Source organism: Oryctolagus cuniculus, chromosome 17 (genome assembly GCF_051225735.1).
Source record: "Oryctolagus cuniculus isolate XC-2025 breed Fujian yellow rabbit chromosome 17, ASM5122573v1, whole genome shotgun sequence".
In the NCBI taxonomy this organism is placed as follows: domain Eukaryota; kingdom Metazoa; phylum Chordata; class Mammalia; order Lagomorpha; family Leporidae; genus Oryctolagus; species Oryctolagus cuniculus.
This window is the reverse complement of record NC_142883.1, coordinates 11,891,730-11,912,390: the sequence shown is the minus strand read 5'-3', so window position 1 is coordinate 11,912,390 and position 20,661 is coordinate 11,891,730. Positions and strand designations below refer to the sequence as shown.

The following is a 20,661-nucleotide window of genomic DNA, read 5'->3' as shown; positions in this document are numbered from 1 at the left end:
GGCCAGGGTGGCTGCCTTCCGGCAGCCTCTCCAATGTCAAGACTGCGACTCCGCAGCGAGGCAGCACTGCAGGCGTGAGACCCCTGTGCGTTTCACCCAGCAGAGGCTCCTCCACTTTAGGCTTCAAGGCCACGGACTTTACGCAAAGCCCTCAAAAACCACGACTTTGCCAGCCCCAGCCTTATGTTGATATAGGGCAAGACTTTGATCCACACTCCTCTTGCTTACATATGGCTTAATCCAGTTCTTTCAAATACCAGAACACTACAACATCCAAGGTTGCCACCTCCCCGAGGACAGTGGGCAAATATGTGGGACAGAACCAAGGAAGGGATCCATTTACCCTCTGCTCCTCAGCGTGGGGCAGGCCCAGAAAGCTGTGCCCACAGGGCCCTGGGGTGTCTTGTGAAAAAGCCAGGCAAGAGTGTTTTGCTAAAATTTGGCAACACACAATAAAGCACAATATTAGTGTCAAACGCATTCCATTTCAAGTGAGTGAGAGCCAGTTTGAAAATGCTTCACAAGGGGGCAGGGCACAACTCTGCGAGCCACCTAACACACAGTGCGTAAGGGAACCAGCCTCTGGAGGTCCCTGTGCTGTGACGGTGCTCCCAGAACCTCTGAGTCAGGAGACAGCGGTTTTTATACTGTTAATGACTCCATTTTGATCTGCAAGTGGATTTTTCCAAACCTCTCATAAATGAGTTTTAATAGAGGCCGGCGCCACGGCTCACTAGGCTACTCCTCCACCTGTGGCGCCGGCACACCGGGTTCTAGTCCCGGTTGGGGCACCGGATTCTGTCCCGGTTGCTCCTCTTCCAGGCCAGCTCTCTGCTGTGGCCCGGGAGTGCAGTGGAGGATGGCCCAAGTGCTTGGGCCCTGCACCCACATGGGAGACCTGGAGGAAGCTCCTGGCTCCTGGCTTCAGACCAGCGCAGCGCGCTGGCCATAGTGGCCACTTGGAGGGTGAACCAGGGGAAAAAGGAAGACCTTTCTCTCCATCTGTCTCTCTCACTGTCTAACTCTACCTGTCAAAAATAAATAGATTAAATAAATAAATAAATAAATAAATAAATAAGATAGGAAAGTAGAGTTTGCAGTCATGTCCCTGGTGGGAATCAAGAGATTCTGGGTGTGAGCTGAAGACACGTTTGCGTGCTTAGCCAGCCTCTTGGCAAAGGGGTGGGAGAGGGTCACGGCCCTCAGGTGCCAGGAGGGGGCTGGCCAAGAGGTCAGCCAAAGACAAGACCAGAGACCTCTGAGAAGAGCTCTGGTCATGCTAAGGCGTTGCACACAAAAGCCCTGTCTGTGCGTCTCGCACACTTGGGAGCATTTGGATCATATCTTTCTTTGTCATTGCAACAGTATTTCTCCCTCCCAGTGAAGTCTTCTTTTATTAAATAACTTGCTAACTACTTAATAATTGAAATGAGCTTTCATTTCACTTCTTCGTTAGAAAAGGCGTGTATCTGCCATCACTCATGCTCGTGTAAATCGATTCGGAACAACAACAGAAACTCGGATTTAAAAAAACCACGACATACAGTTCTCCACAGTGCGTGGCTCTGCGAGGGAAGGAGTCGCTTGCTCTGAATTACGTTTGCAAATGATATGACAATGCATTGATTCTTTTTCTCCTCCGGAACACGGAGGTCTCAGTACGTCACAGGTGCTGTCCCAGGGACACATTAGCTGCAAGTCCTTTCCTCATCCTGAAGAGCTCATTAACAAGGAAACTTTAATTTGTTGTACTTGTTTTAATATTTTAAACCAAAAAAAAAAAAATCCCTTCATCCTGTAATCCTCTCCCTTGTAAAGAGTGCGGTCTACCTTCATTGTCTTCTGAAACTCATTATGTCATTTACGGTTTTCTTCTGGGAAGTGTCATTCTTCATTCCTGACCCACACAGAGCGCTCAGAGACTGGAACCGGGCAGCCTGCTGCAGCAAACCCGACTCACAGGGTGTCTAAAGGAAGCTTTCACTGGGAGAAGAGCTCTGTCTTTTCAACAGTGATGCGAGTGAACCCTGCAGAGATAAGAAATGAGGAATAATTGTGCCGAATAAACAGCTTAACTGTTCAAGTTGGGGTTTGTTTTACATTTTGACTCAATGCTGGGCAACTCCGTTTTTTAATTATATTGGGCTTTTCTCAGGAGAAAAAAAAAAAAAAACAAAGTTGTGGGGTGTGTGTGTGAAATGTCAGATTTAAAGGTTTTTGAATAAAGAAACAAGTTAAAAGAAAGTTCCCAGTTATACTTCTTAAGTAATTTTGGCCTTTTTTTTTTTTTTTTTTTTTTTGGGACAGGCAGAGTGGACAGTGAGAGAGAGAGAGTCAGAGAGAAAGGTCTTCCTTTGCCGTTGGTTCACCCTCCAATGGCCGCCGCGGCTGGCACATTGTGGCCGGCGCACCGCACTGATGCGAAGGCAGGAGCCAGGTGCTTATCCTGGTCTCCCATGGGGTGCAGGGCCCAAGCACTTGGGCCATCCTCCACTGCCTTCCCGGGCCATAGCAGAGAGCTGGCCTGGAAGAGGGGCAACCGGGACAGAATCTGGCGCCCCGACCGGGACTAGAACCCGGTGTGCCAGCGCCACAAGGTGGAGGATTAGTCTATTGTGCCGTGGCGCCGGCCCTGGCCATTTTCATAGTCCTTATGTCAAATTCAAATTCTAAGGTTGAGACTCTCCTTAACCTAATAATTTTTTAAACTATAAAGCCAAGAGGAGCTGCCAATATAAACTGCCCCCTCCGTTTTATATAGTACATGGTACCTTTTTCTTGACAGTAGAAATATTATTTTATGACTTTTCAATGTTTTGAACTGATTATTCTTAGATAATAAAAGTAATTTCTAGACACAACTGCTTTCTCTGATTAACCTTAGAAAGATTGTGTTTTGTGTCATCAGTTAAGCTCTGAGCAAATTTTTAAAGTGCTGCCTTTTTGGAAGGCAGAATGTAATTTGAATTCTGTTTTGATAACATTGATAAAATATGGTAGACTGAATAGCGTGTTCATTGTGTGAAGTTTGAAGAAAGGACCCGATCTGATCGCGTTTCCCCCTCCTCTCTGGGCCTTCCTCCCAGCTCTGTTTCCCCAGCACTAATTTCTCTTCAGTCCCCTCCAACCCGCCTGGATTCTTCTTGTCGGATTTCTTGGCCACCTCCTCCTCCTCTGCCTGGTCCTGCATGGGAGCATCTCCCAAAGGGTCTGTTTGAGGGCCTCTCCTCATGGTACTTCCCTCCCTAAGGACATGGCCCCTGCCCCTGTGCTGGGGAGAGCCCTCTCCATGGGCCAGATCTGCGTTTGCCCTGTGCTCTGCCAGCCGGGAGTCTCAGGCTGCAGCTTGGGCTGCCGTAACCAAACGCCATGGCCTGGGCGGCTTGTAAAGAGCACAGGTCTATGTCCCACACATCTGGAGGCAGGCACATCGAAGGTCAAGGCATGAGCAGACGTGGTGTCTGCTGAGGGCCTGCTTCCTGGTGCGTGGATGGCCAAAACGTGTCTTTCTGGAGAGCGAGAGTTCCTGTGGGGCCCCTTTCTTTCTTTCTTTTTTTTTTTTTTTTTCAAGATTTATTGTATTTATTCGAAAGACAGAGTTACAGAGAGAGGTAGAGACAGAGAGAGAGGTCTTCTATCTGCTGGTTCACTCCCCAGATGGCCGCAGTGGCCAGAGCTGAACTGATCCGAAGCCAGGAGCCAGGAGATTCTTCTGGGTCTCCCATGCAGGTGCAGGGGCCCAAGGACTTGGGCCATCCTCTACTGCTTTCCCAGGCCACAGCAGAGAGCTGGATCGGAAGAGGAGCAGCTGGGACTAGAACTGGTACTCATATGGGATGCTGGCACCGCAGGCGTAGGATTAACCTACTGCACCACAGTGCCAGCCCCTGTGGGGCCCCTTTTTTTTTTTTTTTTTTTTTTTTTTTTTTTGACAGGCAGAGTGGACAGTGAGAGAGAGAGACAGAGAAAGGTCTTCCTTTTGCCGTTGGTTCACCCTCCAATGGCCGCCGCTGCAGCCGGCGCACCGCGCTGATCCGATGGCAGGAGCCAGGATCCAGGTGCTTTTCCTGGTCTCCCATGGGGTGCAGGGCCCAAGCACCTGGGCCATCCTCCACTGCACTCCCTGGCCATAGCAGAAAGCTGGCCTGGAAGAGGGGCAACCGGGACAGAATCCGGTGCCCCAACCGGGACTAGAACCCGGTGTGCCGGCGCCACAAGGTGGAGGATTAGCCTATTGAGCCACGGCGCCGGCTCTATGGGGCCCCTTGCTAAGGATGCTAATTCCATTCCCAAGGACTCTGCCTTCCATAGGTGCCCACGGCCTAATACCACCACCTTGAGGGCTAGGATTTCAACAGAGGAACCCTGGAGGGACACAGATATTCGGACTACAACAGCAGGTGCCACTCAAGGTCCCACCAGCGCCTTAAACTCAACACCTCACGAGCCCTATTGCCCTGCTGCTGCCGGACCGTCCTCTGCTCACTGCTTGCTGGCCATCAATGTAAGAGCCTTAGGGTGTCTTTTCCCCAACACCCCTCTCCACATTCACTGACCTCCTTCAAGGCCTCACTGTACTTGGCCTTGACTTCGGCAGCAGCCTCATTTCTTAACCCTTGTCTTCACGACACAGAAACAACCCCTCAGAAATTTAAAGAGGAAACAGCTGGACATGAACCGTGCCAAACGCTGCTGTGGAAATGAGGGGGAGGAATAGCCCAGCTGTCGCATTTGGAAGGTGACCGGTTACCGTGGTGAAAACTGACCTAGGGCCATGGTGGGGGAAGGAGTCCAGGTATAACGGGGTGCTGAGGAAAGGAGCCAGGGCACGAAACCCAGAGTGTGGGTGCTCTCGGGGGTCTGCCGGTGAAGGGGAAGAGGGAGACAAGCGGGAGGGGGGACGATGTTTTGTATAAGACAGACGGACACACATCTCCTGGAATGTTTGTTTCTATGAAATAAAACTAAAAAATAAAAATCAAACGAGTATTGTTTCTTTAATTGTGGCAGAAGCTTGACAGTGCATTCTTATGAGTAATAATAATGTTTATATACAAATATGATACAGACACTTGAAAGATGTATGTGTGTATTATGTGCTTTGACATACATAAGAACCTTTAGTAGTAACAACATCAGCCACATTAAGGACAGTTTGGCTGGGTGCATTGGTGCAGTGGTTAAGCCACTGCTGGGGATACCCCCCGTCTATAATGGAGTGCCTGGGTTCAAGTCCAGGCTCCACACCTTATTCCAGCGTCCTGCTAATGTGCAGCTGAGGGCAACTGGAGATGGATGGCTCAAGTAGTTGGGTCTTGGCCACCCCCATGAGAAACCTGCATTGGGTTCCTGGCTCCAGCCTGGCCCAGCCCCAGATGTTGTGGACATTTAGGGAGTGAGCCAGCGGTTGAACTGGACGTGCTCTCCCTCCCTCTCTCCCACTCTCTCCCTGCCTTTCAAGTAACTACATAGATAATTTTAACAAGAAAGGGACAGGCAGAAGCCCCGACGCGTGGAGTAGCTGTCCTCAGAGAGCAGAGTGCAGGTATTCATGAGTTCTTTCCACAAGTGTACATTCAGCGTCACCTGTGTGCCAGGCACTGAGCCGGCACTAGGCTTGCAGAGATGAAGAGCAGCGAGCCCTGGGGGGCCGTCTCACTCAGACATGTAAATTAGTTCTCTGAAACAGGGCGGGAAAAACCTGGGAGGAGCCCATCCTTAGCTCTTGGACTAGATCAGGGACATCACACACTTTTTTTTTTTTTTTCTAGGCAAAAGAAAAGAGAAAATAGGTAGAGTGAGAAGGAGACAGAACAGAGTAGCACAAGCATATTGAATTTGAAGTTAGAGAAATGCGTTAAAATTCCAGTCCAGGACTTACTAGTGGCCACATAGGGTTGAGTGAGCTATTTTGCCTTCCTGAGCCTGATTATGTCCTCTCCAGGGCAAATAAAATAATGCCACTGCACAGGATTATGGTGAAAGTTACAAATAAGATTCACTCAGCCGAACGCTATCTCCTGCTGTCACTGATAGTAACAACATCAGCACCACACACCAAGGCTTCCTCTGGCTCCGCATGGCCAGAGCACGAGCTAGGTGATGCAGGTGCTTGGGTGTAGTGCTGAAGAGTTTGCCCTGTGCCTCGGGGATGCTGGGGTGCTGATTAAGCATTTCAGTGGGTGAATAACATAATCAGATTTAGGTTTAAGACTATCATTGTGACAGCAGTATGACAGAGGATGAGAGAACCAGGACAGAGCAGGGGTGGAAAAACGTGTATAAACATTCTTCCCAAGACAGTAATAATTACTCTCCCTGATTACACCATCAAGCAACTGGTAAGATCCCATCTGTTGATAACTATCAGCAAGCATAGGAACAGTGGCATTCAACCCTTCAGAAACAAAATTCATTGATGAAAACAGAATTTATAGACAAGAATCAAGAGATTTCCAAACTCATTCTCAGACCTAGTCAAATGGTGAATTTATAATCAAATTTCATTTCAAAGAGATCCTAAAGCATTTAAGCTCATTCTCAAACCATTTTACTCAATTAGTTCTTAGCCTGGGGCCCATCCATGGATGGGTTTCAGGCAATCTATGAAATATCTAAAAATCAGAGGCAAAATTGTCAGAGGATGGTTTTTTCCCCTCTGGAGAGTCACTACATAGCTTTCATAAGATGCCCACAGGGATCTAGAACCCAATAAAGGTTAAGAACCACTGTGTATATCTACTTATAGAACCGGCATTGTATTGAAAGAATTTTCAAGAGACAGTAACGTGTTTTGTCTGAACTCAAGGCTTCTGTAGCCACTTGCTCTTCTCCCCCAGTACCCGCCCCATCCTGTAAATGTCACCTGTGGTCTTCCAGCTGCTCAGATCAAGCTCCTGCAGGCCCTCTGCTCACCCTCCGCATCCTCCATCTCCAGGAGGTCCCACAAGCCAGGCCCGCTGCTCGGGAGACGGCCAGCGCCCATCTGTATGACTTGCTTTGCCTCAGGCCTTCTGCATTACAGCCACTCTCCCCAGCCCACCCCAGGGTACTGCCCTTCACTGCTCTATTCTTCTTCTGTTTTTCCCAGTGGTATGTTTTATGCTTATTGTTTGTGTATTACCGCCCAACCACTATAATGTATGCAGCATGAATTCAGAGGATTTTGTGCCTGTTTTTTTTTTTTTTCAGTATTGCAGGAACTCAGTAATATTGACTAGATGGATTTTATTTGAGAATTTATTTGGCATCTTTGCTGTTACCATCCTCTGTATTCCTCTCACTACAACTCTCCCTTGTGTTATTTCTGCAGTTATACAGGATTGTTTGAATGGATCCCGTTTCTTTTCTAGTTCATATCTTTATGTAACACAGTAATTGATGCAATAATAATTATTTATCTTTGTGGTTTTTTAGTTTCCCTCATTAACCTGAAAATTATATTTCCAGCAGCCACTTGGCAACTGAATAGTTCATCTCCGTCTCCATTTCTTACAGGTTCCTCAAATTCCACAGCATCCTGACTTAGTACAGAGATTCCTTTACGCTTACTGTAGTTTACTGGAAATTGCTATAATGTGATTTTGAAGAACTTCATGTTGATCAGATATTATGATTCCTGTGTTTCACAACACTTTGCCGGGTGTTAATGTACCTGGCAGGTGTACTAATGGAACTGTTTTAATTGGCAATAGCTTTATACTTTATTGCATGCTTGTGGTTCTATGCTGGGAGCATAAGAGACATTTTTATAACGTGAATTGACATCTGCTAATTTGTCTGTTTTATAAGTTTGGAATTTTTTTACTAGGTATTCTTAAAGCAGAAAACATCTGGGCCTGACACACAGAAGTCTGGTTTTATTTGCCTGAACTCTTTGGAACAACAGTAATAAACCAGAGATCTAAGACTTTCTTAATGCCAGTTCATGTGGCAAAACTTTTTTCAAATATGCTAATTTTTAATGTTGCTGTGTTTGTTTTTACACTGTTTCAGGCTTTACAGGATGAACTGGAGAACCGCTCCAATCAGGTGCGATGTGCAGAGAAAAGATTACAGCACAGAGAACTGGAGGCCCAGGAACAGGTACGGGTCCTTCCTCCGCGGCTCGGCTGCTTGTTCACTTTCTGTAGATCAAGGAGCTTGCACGTGATCGCCCTTTTAATCTAGGAGACTTTGGTTGCATGTAACAGACTACTCCACCCACGGCTGGCATAAACAGTAAAATAATTCATTATAACGCAGAACGAGAAGTGTGTGGGTAGGGCAGGCTCTGGTCCTGGCCGGTTTCTGGCATTCTTGCGGCTCTTCCTCCTGTGCTGCTGTCATTCTTAAAGTGACTCCAAATGCCTAGTGCAGTGCCAGGCATCCTGCACAGAGCCACGCTCCCTGCGGGCAGGAAGGCACTGTCACTTCTGGGGTCTCCTGAAGAGTAGGGAACTATTGCCTAGAACCCTACCACCATTTCCCTTCGCATCTCATTGGCCACGGTAGGTCACATGCTCAGCCTGGCTTGCCCAATCCCTGGCAAGAGGACCAAGAGGACCAACAGTAGCCTATACCAACCAGGGTCCACCTGCTGGTGATGGAATTAGGGAAGGGAGGAAGAGTGGATCAAAGAGAAAAGAAATGGATGTTGGGTATGCAGCTAAACAGTGTCTACTTTGTCATCATTTTCAAATTAGTGGACATTATTTTACTTAGAAGCATAAATCATGTTTTCCTTTGAACTTTAATTTTCACCCCTTTGTTTCTGTTTTGTTAATAAAATAAATGTAGCATAAACCAGAATAATCCAGCTATGACAATAGCTAATGACCTATTCTGTTTTCAAATGACAATTATTTTCACCCAACACTTCTGGTGATAGTGAATTAGATTGAGTGGTAATTTTGACATTTTAAAATAAAAGCCAGCAGTGTATCAATAGATACCATTAGTCTTACTGAAGCCTTTTATAAGTGCACTGTCCCCAGCCATTGGACATAGCATTGCTAACAGTCTTCTAAGTGCTACCAATCCATTATGTACAGAACCTGCCATAGGTATTGACGGGTGCTTATACTTTGGTTGTCTCATAGTAAAACTCAGTACAGGAATATTAGATTAGGTAACGTTGCCCTTTTGGGGAAAGCTAAACACTGAAGTGAAGCTAACAAGGAAGCTATATGCAACTCTGGAGGTTGTCTCCACCTGGGATCCCATGATAGGGGATTGTAGGCGTGGAACTAGCACCCAACAGGTGCTGAGAACTAATGCCCAGTGAATTGACATGACCTATGGTCCCTTCCTGCTATCTAATAGATAATGTGTAATGTGTGTCTATTACTGTGTATATGTGTATGTAATTGATACTGTGTAATATGTGTATCATATATGTATGCATCTGTCATGGATGTATGACATGCATAAATATACATATGCATGGTCAATAATAGGATAAAAGAATAATATTCGTATAAAATAATCATTATACTTCATCATTTGCTTACAGGGTAACAGAGTATACAAGAACCATTACACTTGCACTCCCTGGGAGGCAGCTTTGGGGGCTCTAGTAGTTGGGTCCCTGCTACCCAAATGGGAGAGTCATGTTGAGTTCTTGGCTCCTGGCTTCAGCCTGGCCCACTCCCAAGTGCAGACATTTGGGAAGTAGATAAGAGATTTCTCTCTGTGTCTCACTCTTCTCTCTCTGTCTCTGACTCTGTGTATGTCTCCCTCTCTGCCTTATAAATAAATAAATAAATAAATGTATGTATGTAAAGGGAAATATTACACATATTTCACTTAATCTTTACAATAACCATGTAAAGTCAATATTACCGCTGTTTTATAGATGCCTCAGTAAAAACTCAGAGATTGAGTAACTCATCTAAGACCACACAGCTAGTACACAGTAGGGGTTGATTGACACCCAGGTTTATCTGAATCCCATGATAATTTTTAAGTTACATTTCTAGTTAATTTAAAAACATGGAGCTAGCAGTGATGCTGTTCTAGATGCCCTGTCCAGGAGCAAGTGGCCTTGACCTTCCAGGGGCAGAGAGAAGCGAAGAGCACGGGGACAGAGCAGAGCAGGTGTGGTCACCGACGCAGACGGCCACGCAGCTGGAGCATGGCGTTGCTGCGAGTCTGCGTGGGCCTGGTCTTTTCTGAAGGTCAGCTGAGTTCCCTCCCTGGCCAAGGATGCATGCAGGTCAAAGAAGAGAAAAGACGAAATTCTTAAAAGCAGAAGTTCTCTGGAGAACTGGGGCTTCTCCAGTTTGTGGTAAAATATGACTGAAGGTAAAACTTTGTTGACATCACTTTAATTCATGGCAAAGCTTCACACAGAAAATTCCATAATATATTGAGAGTAGGGAAATTAAGAAATCCCGAATGAACAGTAGGGAAGGATTCAGGAACCACTTTCAGTCTTTTTTTTTTTATTGGCTTCTTTTTGATCATCAAAGTTGCTTTCATCTTTGTAGTGACAATAGCTTTTTAGAATATTTCTTAGACTAATTCCTGATATCTTCTATTAGGCTACAGTTTACCAAAGGAATGTCAGGAAATACCCATGGGTAAAGCTGAATATTTCATAATCTTTGCAACCATAAGATGTTGGGTTCTTTCCACAGATCCTGGGGTGTAGCCAGAGAGAAAAAACTGCCAGTTGTTTCAACAAAACTGCACAGCAAATAATGAGCATTTAATAAATACTGTTCATCTATATTTAATTCAATTTTTTATTTTATCTAAATTTAACCTGTGCCCTCCCCTTTCCATTGCTGACATTGATAGAAATAGTCAAAAATAATTAGAACAACTGTCATGGAATGTTTTTGGATCTGCTTACATATGAACTTTCTCAGGATTTCTAAAACATTGACATTATATTGTGCTTTTCTTTTTTGTCATCCATCAAAGCAGTTGCAATAACAGTAGCTAGCCTCACATCAGCCAATCAGGCAACTGAAACGTGTGCAGAACAGCTATTTAGAACTCTCTCCTCTTCCTTTTCAACTAAATATTATTATCCTGATACTGGTTGCATAAAGACTCAAAATTGAAACTGGCAGAATTACAAAGAACAATTTCCTAGGCTGCTTTTTTTAACTTGCTTGCTTAAAAAAAAAAAAGAAACTTTAAACTGTTTCTGTTTTTCATTTAAGAAAAATTCCTCTGTTTTGATTCTATAAAAACAAAAAAAAATGAATGAGGCATTTTAACAAGTTAAGTTTTTAATTAAACACAAAGGTTGCTTCTCATCAGGTCTCTATGGGTGGTATCCTTGCTGCCCACCACTTGCCTTGTGCCATCAGCTCCCCCACTGTGTCCTCACTGCGGCACGCCAGCACACAGAGAAGATGTGTCCAAGGGGTTAAGTGCCCCTCATGCAGGTTCAAAAGAAACAGCACAAACAAAATTAGAAAATACTCATTCTCCATCTAAGCAATCTTACAAAAACATGCTCTTTCTTTAATCTGTAAATAGTAAAGTAAGTTAAAAAAAAAAAAAAACATTATTTTTATCCATCCCAGGAGTTAATAATTCCTAATTCCAGATAAGATCTGTGAAGGAATCCATAATTGCAGCAAAGGTCAGGAGATCAGAGCTCTGATCAAACATCCTTGTTGTGCAAGGAAACAGTCAGCAGGAATGGACGCGGCATCCCAACATACACCACAATGGTGGCGGGCCCGGGGAAGGACAGCGTGTGGCCCGCTTGCTCCCTGGTTATTATTTTCCATTGTGTCTAATGAACATATGCCATCTGTCACTTGGGTTCAGACAGAGATTAAAATCTGATGTGTAAAACTAAAATGTATTTTTTTTGAGCGGACAGTGTTTCATTATTCACAGTAAGACTGGATAATTTGATGTGATAAATTATAGAAAAGAATAGGAAGAGACTAAAAATGCACTCGGTGTTCTTTTTAAAAAAAAAAAAAAGATTGATTTATTTATTTGAAAGTCAGAGTTACACAGAGAGAGAAGGAAAGGCAGAGAGAAAGGTCTTCCATCCACTGGTTCACTCCCCAGTTGGCTGCAACAGCCAGAGCTGGGCCAATTCAAAGCCAGGAACAGGGAGCTTCCTCCAGGTCTCCCACGCAGGTGCAGGGGCCCAAGGACTTGAGCCATCTTCTACTGCCTTCCCAGGCCATAGCAGAGAGCTGGATCAGAAGAGGAGCAGCCGGGACTCCAACTGGCACCCATATGGGATGCCAGCACTGCAGGCGGCGGCTTTACCTGCCATGCCACAGCACCGGCCCCTTGGCATTCTTAACACTGGGCAAAGCATGTGTTTATCACAAAGGTGCTGAGTGTGGTCAGCTTCTGACCTAACCTAACTGGATATCGGTGCATGAGTAGCAAACTCCCTGTTTCAAAATGGCATGACAGGCTTTGGTTATGTTGGTCAGTCAGTGTCCCAGAAGATAATTTTAAGTACGCTCATCAGAAAAACACCGATACTGCAGAGATCTGATAAAGCAGTTACAGTGCTGAGCATTTCACGGGCGAGTCCATCCTCCTTTCCCCTGACACTTCATCACTCACAGACAGCACCAGGCCCCGAGGACAAAGCTGAGCGAGTCAGAGCTCCGGCCCTCAAGCAGCCTGCGCTCTGGCGGTGCAGGGGAGACAGACATCAAACGCAGACTCCAGGGCTGGCATGAGCGTCCGCTCTTTCTCCTGAAGGACTCTGGAAGCCCAGAGTGAGAAGAAATGGAAGAGCAGGAGCCCTGGGGCTGATTCCCGTTTTCCAGACCCTGGAGGGAAGGAAGGGCGGGGGTCTTTAGCCAGAAAAAGGTAGAGTGCCAGCCTGGGCAGGCTTGGGCCCTCGCTGAGTTGTGTCAGGAGTCGATGGGTCCTCAGAGGATCCAGCCCTTCCGAGGTGGGCAGAGGAGGGGCACTTCCCGCAGCCCCTGGGCTGCTGCCCCGTCTTTCTGCCTCGAGCTGTCCCTGGAGGCCTTCCTGGCTTCCTGGCTAGCGTTTTGTGCAGCAAGCTGGTTTCATTCTGAGCCTTATCCTGTGTGTCCAAGCATTAGAAGTGTAGACTTGTGCAGACACAAGGAACCCATAAATTGCTTTGAAATGTATAGCTACAGGCTGTCACACTCGCACATTTCAGTCACAGCTTGCAGTGAACAGCCTACTTGTGTAAGGCCTGGACACGTCAGTTGACTTTTCAAGGAATCTACTGACCTAAGTCTCAGTGGCAACTATGTGTGTTCAGGGGGTGGGATTAACAAGGGACAGAGGTTGTCCCAGAGACCACCACCGTGCCGCAGGGAGCACAGAGAGGAGAGGCTTCAAGGACTGGTGTGGGCCCATGTCACACCTTTGTCACAATGAATGTGTGACTTTCAGAAATCACTTTTCTCTGTGATCAGGCTCCTGATCAGTAAGAAGTTAGTAATAGTACCACCCCACAGGGGTCCTGGGAAGACCACAATAAGGTAAAATTTGTAAAAACACTTCCAAACTATAACACATGCAGAGGCAGTGTGTGTGGGTGTAGTTATTTATAGCCGAGAAGGAGACATCTGAGTTGGGCCTTAAGAGAGAGGAAAGACATTCTAGCTAGAGAACAGAACTAGATTACTAAAGTTGTACTTACGAAATGCGTGAAGTTTGTATTCCTTAAATAAAAGTTTTCTTTGCGGGGGGCGGGGGGGGGGGTGTGTTCAGGGAGTATTGAGTAAGATCTTGGCCGGGGGGTAATATCAGGAGGAAAACAAGATCAGAAAGTTAGTTTCGTTCATTTAATCCATCTAAAAAAAGAAAAAGTAAAAAATCCCTTTGTTCTTGAATATCTGCTCCTTACTAAACACTGTGGAATGTGTTAGGACAATCAGTGGCCAATCTTGGATGCAATGCTAAGGAGTTCAGTCATTTGTCAGAAAGCAGTTGTCAGCAATTGCGGTTTCTTCCTTTACTGGGAAGTGTTACATGATTGAGGTTATACTTTACAAAGATTAATCTGGCAGCAACAGATAAGATGAAGGCGAGATGAAAGGAGACCAGTTCAGAAGTTACAGCACCGCGGTCCACGTCACTAGTCACAAGAGGAATAGGAAAGACTTGAGCTGGGTGTTGTCAGAGAGTATGAAGCAAGAAGCTGATGTGAAGACACAGTTAGAGGGAAAATTCAGAGATTTAGAGGTAAAATGAAGGGAATGTACTAAAAATAATGCCAAGCTTTTCTACTGATAAGCTGGTATGTAGCAGACACCAGTATCATCTTCTAGATGTTGCATCTGAGATGGTAATAGGAGGCCATTTGTTTAGACAGGCATAGTTGAAAATCTGAATCTAGAACTCAAGAAAGAGCCCTTGGGGCTGGTACTGAGACACAGTGGGTTAAACGCCTGCTTAGGACACTGCATCCCATACTGGAGTGCTGATTTGAGTCCTGGCTGCCCTGCTTCCAATCCAGCTTCCTGCTATGTGCCTGAGAAAGCAGCGGAAGATGGCCCAGGGACTTGTGCCCTGCCACCCACATGGGAGACCAGGATGGAATTCCTGGCATCTGATTTTGGCCTGGCCCAGCCCATTTGGGGAGTGAACTGGAGAAGGGATGATCTCTCTCTCTCTGTCTCTCCCTCTATTCCTGTTGCTCTGCCTTTCAAATAAATAAATCTTTTTAAAAAGAAAGAGCAAGCCCTAGAGCTATGAACATGTGAGAATTACCTTGATGGGGAAGCAGCAGAGGCCCACAGCATGTGGCTGATGTTAACAGAAGAGGAAAGGGCCTTGGGCAGACCCACAGGCAAGACCGCACTCAAAGACCCAGAGAAAGTAGAGGAGGATGCAAAGAGGACTTAGAGGGAATAGGCAGGGAGGCCGGGGCAGAGCCGGGGGAGTCTCATCCCTTGAAAACAGGGTTCCCTCCCAGGCTTTCAGCCTCTGTCATCTTCGTGGCATCCACGTGCTCCTGTGGAATGGGACTGCTCAGTGAGGGCTTTGCTCCCCCAAGCCCCACCCTCAAAACAGCCTCAAAACACCCTCTGCTCCTCCTTCACCCGTGGCCCTGCAGCCCTCTCTCTGGTCCTCCATGAAAGCTCTCCCATCAGACTCACTCAGTACCTGGGGCAGGACCTGAGCGGGGACTGTGTCACACTAATCCTTGTATCCCCACATTTAGCCCAGTTCCTGGCCCACGTGGAGTTCAGTGGATAATGGGAAGAAATAGGGAGAGAGCAGGAGAGGAGAGAGATGGAGGAGGGGGAGGGAAGAGTAGCCGCAGCACCACATGCTCCAAGGAGTTTGAGGATGAAGAATTCCAGGTGTCACCAACCTCGGGTAAGGCCTTTGGTGTCAGGCCTCCTAAATACATGCTAAGTGTTTCTAAGCACATTCTTACCTGGACTTTTCCTTTAAAAAAAATGTTTTATTTATTTGAAAGGCAGAGTTACAGAAAGAGAGAGATCTTCCATCTGCTGGTTTACTCCCCAAATGTCCACAGTGACTGGGCCTGGGCCAGGCCGAAGCCAGGAGTCAGGAGCTTCTTCTGGGTCTCCCATGTGGGTGCAGGGACCCAGGTTCTTGGGCCATCCTCTGCTACTCTCCCAGGCGCATTAGCAGGGAGCTGGATCAGAAGTAGAACAGCTGAGACTTGAACCGGCACTCATACAGGATGCTGGCACCGCAGGCCACGGCTTTACCCTATACCACAGCACTGGCCCCCTCATCTCAACTTTCAATAAAATAAATTTATAGATATTCTTTTATCATTTTCATCTGGGGCAGTACTTCCATTGGGAGGATCCTTCACAGCTTCTGGTAGCTTCTCTGTGGGCCTCAGCTATTCCCCAGACACGGTAGCACCAGAAGGGCTCACAGGCCCAGTAAAAGTAATAGAAAGCAAATGCCAGCGCCCTGCCCTGGGCTGGCCTTTCTGCTCACCTCGTAAACAGGGCAGAGTCTTCTTCCTTGTCTGTCTCACAAGACGCCCTCAAAAGGCCAAAGCACCAAGGACATCAAAAGAGTCCTTTATTTCTTCCACGGATGAACCGAGCGTCCTGCCGATTCCTCCCCGGATTCCTGAGTGTGCAGGCTAGCGTTTGGTCTCTGTAGTATACACAGCTTTCAAGTCAGGCAGCTCTGGAGGCACCTTAGCTCCTCTTGCCTGTGACACCATTGCACCTACCGTCATTTGTATTCCCAAAGAGTTTCTGTGCCTCCCACAGTGCCCAATGATCTGGTGGAGAGTAACATGGATTTTAGGAGAACTAAAATCAAAACATCTAAAGCTCTCATTGGATAGCACTGCTTATCTTTAAACCACCTCAGTCATCATCAAGGGTAACCAACAAATCTATGGAGTCACAGGCAGCCTTAAAGAAGATGATGCGGTGGAGACAGAAAATCAATGCAACAATAATCATGACTTGCTTAAAGGAAGAATCAGTCTTCTACAGATTTCCAGGCCTTTAATTTCCATTTTCCATAATGGATTTTAAAACTCTGCTGTTGGCTAACTCATCTGCAGTGAAATCTATTTAAAAGTACCAACAAATCAAAACTACATTTTATCCCAAAGCACATTATTAAAACAGGAAGAATAATTGCAACAAAAATATAATTCAAAGACTTCTATTGACTTTTCATGTTTAATGGTTATTATTCTGGCTTGTTTCGAGTAATTTTAATAACCACAGTTTATTTACAAAATTCAGACTAATTCTTTTGTTCCCATGCCAACAAAATGCATTTGTTCCCGGACAGCTGGTGTGATGCATCACTCTAAGACTTGAGTTGCTTGGAGGGCTAGAACCACATTTAATTTTGGCCACATCTTGTTCTCAATGAGAGTTTGAATCCTTGCCCCTGTTTTCTGGGGGGGGGGGGGGGGGGACAACACTTGAACCACAGTGTTAGGAACATTAGTAATTTTATTTAAAGATATATCTCATCAAGATATTCCTTAGCCACGAGTTATTCTAGTAGATTTCCATGGCAGAGAAAGTTGAACACTCGTGCCTCAAACCCCCCTAATGATTATGTGCCATGACCACAGCACCATTTTCTAGGGGTCCTGTGAAGAGGGAATGTGCTCTGTGCTTCATCACTGCTGCCTTCAGGGCCCCCTCCCTGGCTTTTGACCTCACTGGGCTTATTGTGCTGGGGATTAGAGGAAGAGGTGCTTTGCTGCATCTCAGATCCACGTGTCAGCAGAGTACCCGCTGCATCTCTGCAGCTGTTTCTCCTGAAAGCATTTTCTACATTGCTGAAGTGGCTCTTGGTCCTCACGGTGAACACTGGGGGAGAGCCACAGGATGACACAGGCTGTGGCTGTGGCTGAGGCTTAGGGACCAGAGTTAGGCTGTGCCTGCCCAGGGCTGAGTCTCGCCTTTTATTCCTATAATGAACCAATGTTATAATATATCCGTACTTCTTTTTTTAACTTTTTTAAGTTGTACAAGTTTAATGTATTTCATATATGTGGATTTAGGAACATAGTGATAATTCCTACCCTACCCTCCCTTCTGCCACGCTCCAACCTTTCTTCCTCCTCCCTCTCCCATTCCTACTCTTAATTTTTACAAAGATCTGTTTTCAGTTTACTTAATGAGCATATAGTTAACCATACACTAAGTAAAAGAGTTCAACAAATAGTATGAAGAAAAACTGTTCCTCAACAGAAGAGACAAAGGCAAAGGCTGTAAACAATTATTGAATCTCAAAATGTCCATTTCACTCTGATACACTACATTTTAGATACTCTATTAGTTACCTAGGATCAGGGAAAACATATGATATCTGTGTTTTTGAGACTCACTAATTTAGTAAGTAAAATGGTTTCCAGTTGCATCCATCTTGCTGAAAAGACAAGCTTTCTTTTTTTTAAGCCGAGTAGTACTCCATAGTGTATATATACCATAATTTCTTTATTCAGTCAACAGTTGATGGACATATGGGTTGATTCCATATCTAAGCTATTGTGAACTGTGCTGCAATGAACATGAGGGTACAGATAACTCTTTCAGATGCTAATCTCTTTGGACTTGGGTAACTTTCCAGGGGTGGGATGGCTGGGTCATGTGGGAGGTCTGTATTCAGATTTCTGAGGTGTCCACATACTATTTTCCACAGTGGTTGCACCAGTTTACGTTCCCACCAACAATGGGCCAGGGCTCCTTTTCCCCACATCCTCACCAGCATTTGTTGTTTATTGATTTCTGTATGAGAGCCATTCTAACTGGAGTGATGGGAAACCTCACCATGGTTTTGATTTACATTTCCCTGATGGGTAGTGATTCTGATCCTTTTTTGAAGTGTCTGTTGGACATTTGAATTTCTTCTCTTCAAAAATGCCTGTTAAAGGCCGGCACCGCAGCTCACTAGGCTAATCCTCCACCTTGCAGCGCCGGCACACCGGGTTCTAGTCCCGGTTGGGGCGCTGGGTTCTGTCCCAGTTGCCCCTCTTCCAGGCCAGCTCTCTGCTGTGGCCAGGGAGAGCAGTGGAGGATGGCCCAAGTGCTTGGGCCCTGCACCTGCATGGGAGACCAGGAGAAGCACCTGGCTCCTGTCTTCAGATCAGCGTGGTGCGCTGGCTGCGGCAACCATTGGGGGGTGAACGAACAGCAAAGGAAGACCTTTCTCTCTGTCTCTCTCACTGTCCACTTTGCCTGTCAAAAAAAATGCCTGTTAAAGTCATTTGCCCATTTCTTAACTGGATTGTTTTGCTGTTGTTGAGTTTCTTGAGCTCTTTATAGATTCTGGATGTTAACCCTTTATCAGTTGCATAGTTTGCAAATGTTTTCTCCCATTCTGTTGATCACCTCTTCACTTTGCTGAGTGTTTCTTTTGCAGTGCAGAAGCTTCTCAGCTTGATGTCATCCCATTTGTCAGTTTTGGCTTTAAGGTTACCTGTGCTTATGGGGTCTTTTCCAAGAAGTCTTTGCCTATGCCAATGTCTTGGAGAGTTTCTTCAATGTTCTCTAGTAATTTTATGGTATCAGATGATAGATTTAGGTCTTTGATCCATTTTGAATTAATTTTTTGTGAGGTGTAAAGTAGGGGTCTAATTTCATACTTCTGCATGTGGAGATCCGGTTTCCTCAACACCATTTTCTTTTGGTTTTATTTTTAAAATCCAAAAATAATTTAATCGAAATGACTTGTGTCAAACTTGTAAATTATGGAGGCACTTAAAACGTAAAACCAAAATGTATCATATACCATCTTTTAACACTGCTGGGTAGAGGGCAGGTGCCTGGCACGGCAGGTGTTAGTTATTGTAGTGTTAGTTCAAGGCCCAGCTACTTGGTTTCTAATCCAAATCTCTGCAGATGTGCACTGGAAAATGGCCTTAGAACTTGAGTCCCTGCAGTCCACGTGGGAGACACAGATGGAGTCCCTGGCTCCTTGATTCAACCTGGCCCAGCCCCAGCTCTTGCGGCCATTTGGGGAGCAAACCAACAAATGAGAGAGATTCTCTCTCTCTCTCCCTCTCTCCCTCTCTCCCTTCCTCTCTCTCCCTCTCTCTTTCTACCTCCCCTTACTTCCAAATAAAAAATCTTTAAAAATATAAAATAAAACTACTGGGCAAGAAGAATTATCGAGGACTAACCAGGGTAACCAAATCCAGTCTCCCAGGAAGATTAAAAGAAGATGTTCCTGAACAGTGCCCTAGGAAGCCTGACTGCTCTGGAGGACACCAAGCCCTGCATTAAAACTAAGTGAACAGCTTGGAAGAGAAAGTAAAAGGAGAGAGAAACAGTGATGGTAGAGGAGGGTGAGGGTGAGCCAGCATGGTTACAAGAGACAAATGTCTAATGACTTCTTACTGTGCATCTTATGTTCACTAAGGGATATCAAGCATTCTAGGATTGCCTGTGATTCCTCTGTTACTATGGTTCAGCTAGAAAAGATCCTTTTCCTAATGAGAAAGGCCTATTTTGAGATAAAAGCAATTGAAATCATTTATTGGTAAACATGACAAACCACAGACTTTTTAAAGATTTATTTATTTATTTATTTGAAAGGCAAAGTTACAGAGAGAGAAAGAAAGAGAAAGAGAGAGATCGTCCATCCACTGGTTCACTCCCCAAGTTGCCACAACAGCTGAAGCTAGGCCAGGCTGAAGCCAGGTGCCAGGAGTTTCTTCCAGGTCTCCTACATGGGTGCAGGGGCCCAAGGACTTGAGCCACCTTCCACTGCTTTTCCCAGGTGCCTTAGCAGGGAGATGAATCAGAAGTGGAACAGCTAGGACTCAAACTGGTGCCCATATGGGATGCCAGCCAGCACTTGCCTCAGAGCACAGATTTTTTCTTTAGATGAATTTCCATTTAAACCAGAAGTAAGGAAAGAAGGGTGATTTTTTAATACAACAGACAGTTTGGAGGTTAAAAAGGCTATTTGAATATTTGAACATGTTTTCCATCTAGATAGCCTGCTGGATTTCTGTCCAGAAGGACAAAACATAATTATAAAGAGTTCAAATCAAAGAATAACTTGTCATACTAATGGAAAAGTTGGAACCAGTGAAGAATATAACATAATTGGCATTAAAATTTCATGAAGTACAGGCCTATTTTGAACAATCTAATACTCAGCTCTCAGTGTAAAGAGATGAAATGGAAAATGTGGTTATCTCCTAGTATCTTCTGTTGTTGTAATAAAGAACATAGTTTAAAGATCCATTGTTAAGTTTACACATGAGATTTGCAC

At 45.4% G+C, this 20,661-nt stretch overlaps 1 protein-coding gene across 34 annotated transcripts in view; it reads left to right on the top strand.

Moving 5' to 3' along the window:
• CEP112 (centrosomal protein 112) overlaps nucleotides 1-20,661 on the top strand; it is a 519,374-nt gene that overhangs the window by 459,502 nt on the left and 39,211 nt on the right. For all 34 annotated transcript variants that reach the window (XM_089316743.1, XM_089316736.1, XM_089316738.1 and 31 more), the window contains one exon: nucleotides 7,996-8,085. In XM_089316743.1, the coding sequence (XP_089172869.1) occupies nucleotides 7,996-8,085 (90 nt within the window). The remainder of the gene's footprint in view (nucleotides 1-7,995; nucleotides 8,086-20,661) is intronic.